Source organism: Sus scrofa, chromosome 9, assembly GCF_000003025.6.
Source record: "Sus scrofa isolate TJ Tabasco breed Duroc chromosome 9, Sscrofa11.1, whole genome shotgun sequence".
NCBI classification, from domain to species: Eukaryota; Metazoa; Chordata; class Mammalia; order Artiodactyla; family Suidae; genus Sus; species Sus scrofa.
Genome location: NC_010451.4, coordinates 124121470 through 124133104, shown reverse-complemented (window position 1 = coordinate 124133104; position 11635 = coordinate 124121470). Strand labels below are relative to the sequence as shown.

The 11635-nt window shown below is 41.0% G+C and overlaps 1 protein-coding gene across 4 annotated transcripts in view; it reads right to left on the bottom strand.

The window, feature by feature from the left end:
* NPL (N-acetylneuraminate pyruvate lyase (dihydrodipicolinate synthase)) overlaps positions 243-11635 on the bottom strand; it is a 39284-nt gene continuing 27891 nt past the window's right edge. For 2 of the 4 annotated variants that reach the window (XM_021102211.1, XM_021102213.1), the window contains 5 exons: positions 10860-11008; positions 10686-10732; positions 9266-9350; positions 5844-5883; positions 243-3138 (listed from right to left, as the gene is read on the bottom strand). In XM_021102211.1, coding sequence (XP_020957870.1) covers positions 2957-3138; positions 5844-5883; positions 9266-9350; positions 10686-10732; positions 10860-11008 — 503 coding nt within the window. In that variant the 3' untranslated portion in view covers positions 243-2956. 4 annotated transcript variants of the gene reach the window in all.

Here is an 11635-nt window from a genome sequence, read left to right as displayed (position 1 = left end):
TGACTTTTTTCATTTATGCTTCTTTGACCTGCTTGTTCCTCTAAAATCACTTAAAAAGCATTCTCTCACTGTGTTTGTCACTGTTCCAAGTAGTGATGCACGGACAATTCAAGAGCCCATGAATATTTTCCATTCCCCATCTTCTACTGAAAGAAGCACAGTCAAAAATTTTCACCGAGGAAAAAATCTGAAGGTGATGCTATGATCTGGACTCCAGTAATAATAAATGCAAATTTCAGTTCTCGGATTTAATATCACTTTCAACTTTATTTTTCCAGCTATTGAGTTTAAAGGTTTAGCAGCAAAATAATGTTTCTCTCTGTTGTATAAAGAACATGCACTGAATGCTTGGGCTAGCTATATAACTAACAATAACTAACACTTCATTGTGCTTGAGATGTGCCAGCCACTATTCTAAAACATCATATGTATTATTTTGCATAATCCTCATAATAACCTCAGGATGTAGATATTATATTATAAATGAGTTAAATGAATGGTTGAGAAGTTAAATAACATGCTGTAGCCACGGAGACAGTAAGTGGTGGAGCTAGGCTTTGAACCCATAAGCCTGAGGTCATACACAGAAGCACAAGGCCAACCCTGCTTCACACACAACCATTTTATACTGTTTGTTATTTCCTAATATATTGAACCCAACTCTTCTTGATTTGATGAGTTTTGTAGGTCCTACTCCATTACTCCCCAGATGAAAAGCCCAGGCAAGCCCTGGCCTTGGGTTGCAGAGTCACTCTAGGTGAAAGTTCCTCAGTCCGGCCCAGGCTTCACTTAGACTTCAGATTCCTGAGAGCAGGGATTTTCTGTGCCCTTCAGGAGATCATCATGAGGAAATTTCTCTCAGGTTGTAGCAGACAGCCTTTCTGGGGAAGAATAAGCATTGCTCCACTCCCCCCATTTCACTCCTGTGGCATTTTGCTCTATCTGTGAATACACCCAAAGAGATCCTACGTAAAACCAGTCCCTGAGCTTTGTCCCTCCAACCACCTCCAATGAGCTAATCTCAGATTTCTATCTAGAAGGAGATGCTAAAAATCAGCTTTTAGTATTGTGATTAATAAAATATTTCATGTCATTACTTTCACATTAAAAATTCAATTCAAAGATACCAAATGTATAATACTCTAAAATTTTACTTTTGATTTAAGGCATTATTAGTAACTTATTGCTATATAATACTCATTCATTTCTGAGGAGTTGAATGTTAAGATATATCAAGCTAAACTCAGCCCTGGTCATTTTGTTTAATCATCATATTTCTTTTTGTGTTCACGAGATCTCATTAACCGAGTTAAAAGTTCTCCGAGCACTGATTTCAAAAGAGCAAAATGAGAAAAACAGAGTTCTTTACTTAGAAGTTGGCCAATACTTAATCTTCATTAAAAAAACTAATTTGACTTTAGTTTCATTAAGTAGCGATATAACACCCTCAGAAACAAAGACTAATAAAAATCTCACTTTTCTTCTTTTGGGAAATTAATAGCCCTAGATAAATTAAAGTTTCAACAAGAAAAAATATAAGCTCACATAAGCCATTGTGGTTCATTTTCTAATTTAGTTATCTTCTAAAGGAGAGAGAAATATGAGAAAACAGTGTATATCATTCTTGAGCAAATAGAGTAGTGAGGAGATATGGATATAACAACTGTTAACTACCTGGTGGATTAAAAAGAGGGTTAGCAGAGACAACCAAATCCACTGATATTTTCCAATTCTCATTTTGAAAAAGTTTTTTTTTTTTAAATTTTTAAACTGATATGAATTTCAAATCCTTTTCCTCTACCAATGAGCAGACTATTAGATAAGAAACAAAATAAAATCTTAGGTAGTTAATAGACTGAACAGTCAAGTTTAAATTCATGAAGGGGTGACCATCAATACACTAGATACTATTTTGCCACTAGAAAGCATGCACCAGGGTTTGTTAGAGAGGAGACTGAATAGCCAGTGGTATATTCCAGAGGGGGGAAAAGAAAAGGGAAGAAGGTGTGTAGAGAAGGCTAAAGTGACATCTTTGGGTCCTCCTCAAATCTTCTTTCATTGAAAAGTGACTGCTTGAATATGTGACTGGGAAATACCCCCTGAGCTCCGTGCAGAAGGGACACTGGCTTTTACTTCTGATAATTCAGGGCACTGGGGGGGATGCTTTCTTCCCAGTGAGGAAAGGGGTAGTTTGTGGTGCCAGCTCTTTGGTTCTTTGCAACTTTGAGTTCTCTATAGCAACAAGTAGAGACTAGAATCATTTTGGGAGAAGGCCTTTCCTTTGTTCTCTGAAAACCACCCTATGCTATTAGGCCCTCAGGTTAGAGAAACTGAACCAAGGCTTCACCTAACCCAATGTTTTGGGGGAAAATTTTGACACTGCAATTAATCTGAAAGCAAATACTCTAGAGTTAGATTGAGCAGCCAAGAACTGGTGTGTTAACAGTTGTACATAGCTGTCATGTTGTAATGTGGCATTAAAGTTAGTGTGCTTGCCTAAATGCAGCAGCTCAGAGTTGTCCTAGATTCCAAATGAATATTTATTAAAATGAAAGTACATTCTAACAGATTAAAATTAGAAAACTTTCAAATTAAGAACTGGGATTAAGGACCAGAAATCAAGATAATGGGAGCTCCCAAAGACAGATGGAGCTAATCAATTACAATCTTCCTCTTGATTCTATCTCATCCATAGAAGCAAAAATTTCTTCACAAAATTTTGTGAAACACTGAATGACTTAGGGCTCTTGACCCCTTTTAGAATTTTTGCCCCTTCACAAATGAAAACTTTTAAAGGATCGTAGTAGGTATTTAAATACTTGTTGATTGACATAAAGATTTCATTTGCTAGGAAACTTTAGTTCAAGCTCATCTAAAAAGTCCTTGAGAAGGAATGCACTACTCAAGGTGAATTACATCTCAATGTACGCACCCTTATTTGATAGAGAGGCACTAGCTAACAAGCTTCCAAGTTTCCATCTTTTAAATCAGTGAAAGAAAGGACATCCAGGCTCTTCAGTTTAGCTTTTGCATTATCAGTAAACTCCCTGGAGGCTTTCTGTAGTGGAAGCCGGGGTGGGCCCATTGGAATCCCAGAGACAAGAGTCATTATGGCTTTGGTCTGTGACACTCCAAAACCTAGACAAGAAAAAACAAATGAGGAAACATGGCTGGGACTGTCCACTTTGCCACAAACACCCTAAAGAAGAGATTATATTCTTACAGTCTACTATGACAGGATAAGGTGGAACTAAAAGATGGGAATATTTCTAATCAGTATGGCAGACTGAGAGGATGTAGGAAATCCCTCTTCTTGCTCTAAACACATAGCATGCTGGAAACTTTTTTTAACAGACTGACAAACTGTAAAACAAAACAAAGTGAGAATCAAAGTCAACATCAAAAGCAAGAAGGAGGGATAAGAGGTATCAGGAATAAAGAGGTCAGAGTGGAAAGGAAGATCTGAAGCAAAATGGTCCATGAGGATAATCTAATTTGGGAATATACTGTTGTGTACTGAATGATGCAGGACTCTATCACTAGGAGAGAATTTAGTTCAAGCACGTCTAGGGAGTCCCTGGGAAATGCACTATTTAAGGTAGTTTATGACTTAATGCTACTGTTTTAGACTAGGGCAGGAATACAAGATGAAGCCTTGAGTCTGTGCATAGCAAGGAGCTGGAATTAAACTCCTAGTGTAAAACTGGTAGCCAGCCTTCTATGAAAAGCAATAGAAAAAAAAAAAAAACCGGCCCACTGGTCTGGGGTTAGGGAGGCAAGGAAGTCTGACTTCTGCTAGAGCTGTGAATGGAAAAAGAGTATACAAAAGAAATCCTAAGCCTGTGTCATATATGAATGCTGGATCCATATCTGCATTATGTGCTTGGTATAGGAACCATATGAAGAAATATACCTAAAGACTGGTTAGAACTGGTGAAGCTATAGCGTCCTAGCAGAGGTAAATATAAAATCACTTCATATGACTCCTTACAAACTAGAGAACAATGGATTCCCTGGAAAATAACTGTCTCTGAATATATGATTTCAGAGTTAAAAATTATAACGCACATGAGGGAAAAAAAAAAAAAACTGCATGAGAGCCAGCAAATGCATGACTGAGAAATTATACAACCTGAGAACAGATGACACAAAGACATTTCACAGAGATAGAAGAAGGCATAGAAAGAAACCATAGGCTAAGAGAAGGGCATGTAAATACAGAACGGGAAGATCTGGAAAAAAAAAATAAAAAAGCCAAAAAGAAATACTGAAAATGAAAAGTACATAATCAGCAAAACTAAACAGTAGAAAGCATAGCTAAAGATACAATTAGTGATTCTGAAGTAGACCTAAGGAACTAATCCAGAATGCGGCCCAGAGAGAAAGGTATTTGTTTTTTTAACTGGCTACTGCTTTTTTATCCAAGGTATGAGAAGTAACTTTCTTTTGCTAAGTTTCAGATATGGAGGTATTTATAGCAGAATTGTTTAGAGCCAGGAAATGAAAATGAAACTGCAGAAGACATTCTGGTTCCTGCTCAGTACTATTAAGCCACTAGGTTACACTACCTACTGTAATAAATGAACGACTAAATAAGCTAATTACTTAATTAAAAAATTAATGGTTGTTTCTATAAGCTAGTAGTCTATGTAATTTCTGTTTTCTGTTTATTTTCTGTTTTTCAAACTTTTCACACTAAGCCATATTATTATTATTTTGACTTTTAACTTTTTGGAAAATTGTTAATGTATTACAATACATCAATATTAAAGAACTTTTTAATAAACAAGCAAAAAATACCAAAAAACGTTTGCAGTATCACAGCTAGTATGCAAAGTGAGCCTAACATACAGGTAAACTTTTCGTTCTTAAAAAAATTTAATAGTTTAATAACTTCTCGAATACACTCGAGGAGCATATATGAAACCTACAATTTTGTGAAAAAGTATTGCTTAGGACAAGGGAATAAGAATTGGTAATAATAGTACTAGCGGTACACAAATATAACAAAAATCATCAAAGTGGAAAAACAAACGGGAAGCATTGTTTTGAAGGATAGAGAGCTCGTCAAAAGCCCTGGAGAATGAGGGGCATAATACATAATAGGGTTTTAGGGCTCGAGAAGAGTTGCTAGGAAGAGGCAAAAAGGCTCTGAAAGGAAGGCAGGAAGTGTGCCAAGAATAAACCTAAAACTTTCCCTGGGCTTGACCCAGGTTTTTAGCAAGGGCCAGACTCTTGCCAAAGTAGAGTGAATGGTGGCATTTGTCATTTGTTATGGGATAAGACCTAGGAGACCCCTGGAGAGGTTTCTCTATGCAACTCACTGTATTTCCTTGCTGTGTTATCCAAACCTCCATCCACCTAAGCTTACATACATGTGCTAATAAACGGCAAACATTGGGGAGCGCTGTTGATCATTCACCTTTTAGTAAGATCCATATTTGAACTGCCTTCCTCCAACACTTAGGCTGCCATCAGCCACAGTGTGGTAGTAGAATTTTAATGAGCAGAAGCAAGTAAAGGGAGAGGGCACTGACGGTGAAGGAGAAAGGAATTAAGAACATGGTGTGCGCATCGAGGGGGAAGTTGCATGCAGAGCTAAAATGCAGGAGAGAGACTTATAGACGGTTGCCAGAGACCTTCCAGCTAGGTTTACGTCATCATTTTATAGGATTGACCCTGAAGGCTGGTAACAGGAATAAAACTGCTTGCAACAGATTACAACGTGTTTTGTTGAGCCCTCAGAGAAAGCGAGGAAAGTCCCTCCTTGCTTTCTCTGAAACCTTTAGAGAAAGTCAGCTTTCTTTTACACTCTCCAGAAGCAGACAGAGCAGGAAACTTACCTAGTTTGACCACAAAGTTGATAAATCTTTGAATGCAAAACTGGAAAGGAACAAACAAGTCTATGGTCAGTACTACCGAAGTGTGATAAAAATTTAAAGAATTTAGGGAATTCCCACTGTGACACAGGGTGAAGAATCCCGCTGCAGCAGCTCAAATGGTTGTGGAGGTGCAGGTTCTATGCCCGGCCCAGTGCAGTGGGTTAAAGGATCCGGTGTTGCTGCAGCTGTGGTGTAGGTCACAGCTGCAGCTTGGATTCAATCCCTGGCCCAGGAACTTCCATATGCCACGGGTGCAGCCATTAAAAAAAAAAAAAAAAAAAAAAAAAAAAAAAAAAATTAAAGAATTTAGCAGACAAATTACAAGTCCACACACATTAGTTTTCTGAAGATTTCTTAGAGCAGGGAAAAACATCCAAGTGAGGGTGGTTGAAAGCCTTGCAGGATCAGGTGGGATTTTGTTCATACATATAAACTTTGTGAAATGGGTCCCTGAAAAAAAGAAGCTCTATTGGTGGAGCTAAGTGCTACTGCTAAAACTGATCCGAATAAAAACACACATAATGGAGGTGAAGGTTCTCCTTTTATATTTCCCCTTTCACAGTCCTCCTACTTTCAAAAAAATGAAGACATACCAGTTATATCACTGCCTTGGAACACTTCTGGGAATCAAATAAAGTTCCCATAGTTCAAAACGCTGGTTTTGGGAGTTCCTGTTGTGGTGCACTGGGTCAGGCATCCAACTGCAAGGCTCGGGACACTGCGGAGGCACAAGATCAATCCCCAGCCCAGCACAGTGGGTTGAAGGATCCAGTATTTCTGCAGCTGAGGCTCAGATTCAATCCCTGGCCCCGGGAACTTCCATATGCCACAGGTGCGGGGGGAGGGGGGAAGATATTTTCATCCATCTCATTAATGGATGCATTTTCAATAACATTTTACTTTTATGTTGTTTTGATTGTGTACTAGTAACAAAAAATTCAATGCTGAATAGAATTTAATATCCAGAGCCTCACAAACATATGTGTCTCTATTCTTTCTCTCCTGACACACAAACTATGTCATGTTACTTTATAAGTCTCTCTTCTGCTACTTTTTTTACACTTAATATATCATGGACATCTTTCCAGATCTATGCATATAAAAGTGTCACATCCTTTTAAAGGGCTATTTATGATTCCTTAAATAACTCAATCATAGTGTATTTAACTATATCCTTATGGGTGGATATTTGGGCTGTTTCCATCATTTGCTATTAAAAACAATGTTGTAAGGAGTATCTTCGTACTCGTGTCATTTCACTTTGTAAACAGATAGCATTTAAGTCCCTGAGAATGAGAAAGTTTAACCCTAACTTTTTACTGTCTGCAAACTGCAGATACCGGCTTTATTGAAATTATGCATTCTGGAGTAGCCACTGTGGCACAACGGGATCAATGGTGTCTCTGCAGCAGCAGGGACACGGGTTCAATCCCTGGCCTGGTGCAGTGAGTTAAGAATGCTTGCTTTGTTGCTGCAGCTGTGGTGTAGGTCGAAACTCCCTCGGATTCATTTCTGGTCAGGGAGCTCCACATGCCATGGGAAGGCCAAAAAAACAAAAAAAAAAAGAAAAGAAAAAAAAGAAATTATGCATTCAGTTTGGCCCCTGGCATGTTAGTAAATGAAACCTATCCACACTTGCAAGAAGAAACAGAGAATGTGGTAAACAACTCCTTACCAACACTGTTTTGAGTGAGATGGTTTATTTGAGTGGGACCAAAAGGGAAAAAAAAAAAGAGATGGAAATTGAACCAATCGATAAAAGTGGAAGGGGCCACATCATAGCCACTTCACAATTTACTCCATCCTATGATTTTCCTGTCAATCAGCTCAGAACAGGTTGAAATTTTCAGAAATAACTTTTTTTTTCTGCGAAACTTCGGAAAAAGAAAACCATAAATGAAAATAGATGGCAAAGTCTGCACAATTCAAACTTCATATCTTAATTTAAGCCAGTCTTGCTGATGCTTAATCTAGTTGACCTAGCTTCCTAAGTGCTTATCCTGTTCCTGCTCTTAGCTTCACCTGGCGTGGGGCTGAAAAAAGGTGAAAACCAAATAGGCTGTTTAAACCTTAAGTAGGAAGTAGGAGTTCCTGTCATAGTTCAGTGGTTAACGAACCCAACTAGCATCCATGAGGATGTGGGTTCAATCCCTGGCCTTGCTCAGTGGGTTAAGGATGCAGTGTTGCCGTGAAGCTGTGGTGTAGGCTGCAGACTGGGCTCGGACCCCGAGTTGCTATAGGCCAACAGCTGCAGCTCTGATTCGACCCCTAGCCTGGGAACCTCCATTTGCCTAAAAAGACAATAAGTAAATAAATAAACTTTAAGTAGGAAGTAGAATTAGTTCTGGACTAAAGGGTTGGGAATGTAATTAACCACACCTGGCAACTGCTTCCTCCTGTCCTCTCTGGGTTGGAGCTCAGGTCACGCCCTCTGACCTCCAGGATGCTTTGTGACTTCTGCTCTGTCATTTCTGATTGCCCTCATGGTGGCCCGTCCTGTTCAAAAGATCCCTTATCTGAGCTTATGGGGACTGATGACCTGCTCTGATCTTGCTTAGGTTTTTCATTCCTACTCATTTTCCCGAGATAATCCACTTTTATGATCCTGAAAGTCCCTGTGCCTCCAAAAGTCTTTCTGTCGTGCCTAGGCCTTTTTCTCTCTCCTCCTCCTTCTGTTTATCCAAAGCACATACACTACCAGCTGCTGGGGCTGCTTCTACCCTTTGGTGAGGCTCTCTTCCTTCTGTGCACGGCAAGGCAGTCTGTGCTGGCACAGTAACAGCAGCCATTTCCCTCGGGGGGTTTTCCTCAAATGCATCAGCTCCTGCTGCTTTTCTCTTCGTGTTTCAGAGCCCCAGGGTCTCCTTTTGGATCACATACTCGGCTCTTGTTTCCTGCCTGGTAGATGTTTTCAATTCTCAGCACATTTCCAGGGCAAAGAGGACTGACCTGCTTTGACTTTGGATTAAGTCTCCTGCTTTGAGACTGCCAGCTTTGCAGCTCTTTATATACTCTGGTGACACAGGTGTGAAGTCCTCAAGGGGGGTGGCATGTCATCCTTTCCCCAGAAAGCTATTATTATTAGTTCACAGTCATAAAAACACGTTAAACGTAGACTAGGAATGAGATCATTTCCAGGAGGAACAGAGAGGGGCATCCTCGTAGGGGGCCTGCCCTGATTAGACAAGGACGGAACACGGACAATGGGGATAGGTCTGGATTGAAACGAAAAAAAGGAAGGCGTAGAAGGAAAGTATGGCAAGAAGCAGCGAGGCAATTTTAAGGAGGGCAGGTATGGCAGGAATGCTGACGAGACAGAACACAACATCTCATGTAGGAAAGACGAAAGGCTGTGATTTTTATGAAGGGAAAAGAAAACTAACCTGATGATTCAGGGCTGAAGAGAAGTCCTTTCGTTCAAAAGCCTCCAACATCTGGTTTGTCTTTCTTCCCAGGTAGTTATACGTACTGGGGGGTGGGAGGGAACAAAGAGCACATGCTGCAGGACCTGCGACTTTCAGGAAGGTTCCCATCCTCAAGCCCCACTGCTGCTTAAAAGGGAACCATATACCAGGCTTTCCAAAAGTCTATTTTTAGGTCCTAATCTATTAAAGCATCAGGTGATTTCGGTTCTGAGTTTTCCAGCATCACTAAGCGAGCAGAGGAGGCAGAGAACACCAAAGGGGATAAAGAAAAGGGAGACAAGTAGAAAAAGGGTAAAGTGAGAAAAAAAGAAGAGTGAAAGACGGAGGCGTAAGGAGTGAGAGAGGACAACACCTGCTCCGGGCACACACAGAATTCCAGATAAAAACAGTGGATAAAGTGTAGTATCTGAGGTGGGTCCTAAAGGCCTGATGATGAGGAACGGGGGGGCGGGTGGGGGGTGGAGCACCACCATAAAAGGAGCAAATCCCAAATTCTTCGTCAACTTGATTATTACCTAGAGACTAGTTCCTTTTTTCCCCTAAATCATATCTAATCCTTTCCAAGCCCTGCAAGGTAGGTGTGGTTTCTAGTTTGCTGTGAAGAAACTATGTCTCAAAAGAGGGGTACACTTTCAGCGACTGCAAACATTTCAATCAAACTGCCTGCAGGCACATTTTGAATGAATTAGGTGAATTTGGACACACTAAATCGAATGGCCCTGAGCCTTCTGCTGAGCAGACATCGGGCCGTATGAGTCTACCTTTCTACCTGCAGCTGACTGGACTTTCCATGGACCCCTGCCCAGGCAGTGCTATCTAGGGATATCCTGAGCTGCCCCGCCTGGGCGCCAGGACTGGCGACGTACACGATGAAGCAGAGGAAGCCTCTCTGGATAGAGAGAAAGGGTGGGAAAGAAAGAGATGTCCAGAGGACCACAGATGGAGAACGGTCTGCCATGGCAGTTGAGAACTTTGGAGTTTCACGCTCCCATGTTCCCTGAGGCCTCACTGCACTTCCTCCTCTCACGTTTTATGAAGTGTACCCAGTATTTTATAATACCTTACCTTTTTTCACATCAGCTGGTTTGAATGGGTTTCTGTTATTTGCAGCCACATCATTTCTGACAAGGAAGTTCTGTGCATGCTCTCAGCTCGTATGCCTCGCCTCTAACCGAAACAGGGGCTTCTTATAACAGTGACGGCGTCACTAACAACCTGCGAAGCCCTATTTAATTCCCTTTCACTAAGAGAATGTGGCAAAGAAAGGCAACTTCTATAAGAAAAGGGGTTCACGAAAGAAAACCAACTACTCGGGTGACGAACGCCTCTCTGGGGGATTTTATGTTTATAATCCTCGGGGAACATGAGCTCTGCTTACCTGCCCACGGCTCCGGTTGCTCCCATCACCAGAGCACTCAATAGTTGCTGATCAGAAACAGACAAAGAGTATATTTACTTGGATGAAAATAGAAAAGACACTTCGAGAGAAGCAGCTACGTGAATTGTTTGGAAGGGGAACTAACCTGTTGGGATGTGCCAGGGGGTGGCTTACCTCATCTACCCCAAACAGGAAAGCAAACTGTCGCTGGTGATTCTGATCAACACACTGCCCGAAGTCTAAGAGATCCGTGTCACTGAACTTCAGCCCTTGGAAGGTGGGAATCTTATCCTGAATCCCATCCAACAACTCTTCCGCACGAACTGCTCAAAACAGTAAATGTCTCTAGGAGTTCCCGTCGTGGTGCAGTGGTTAACGAATCTGACTAGGAACCATGAGGTTGCAGGTTCGATCCCTGCCCTTGCTCAGTGGGTTAACGATCCGGCGTTGCCATGAGCTGTGGTGTAGGTTGCAGACATGGCTTGGATCCTGCGTTGCTGTGGCTCTGGCGCAGAGCTGGCAGCTAACAGCTCCGATTAGACCCCGAGCCTGGGAACCTCCATATGCTGCGGGAGCGGCCCAAGAAATGGTAAAAAGACAAAAAAATAAAATAAAATAAAATAAAATAAAATAAAATAAATGTCTCATTCGTGTAAGAAAATCGAGAAAATACCAGAGAATAACTCATCTAGCCCCGCATATCTGCACTGAGCTGCCAGGGGCTGTTCTCAGCTGCAACTGACCGCAGACTGGACATCATCACTTGCTCTTGCCTCCTAGGTCCTATGTCCTTGTCAAACTAGAGTCCTAGGCCTTCTGTTCCTTGAAGACAATAGATGGATATTCACAAGGCACAATTTCTATTTTTTCTTTTAAGGAAGTTAGAAAGAAATGAGAAGAAAAACAACCCCCTAAGAAATTGCATCTAACGGCAACAATCTTCTTACTGG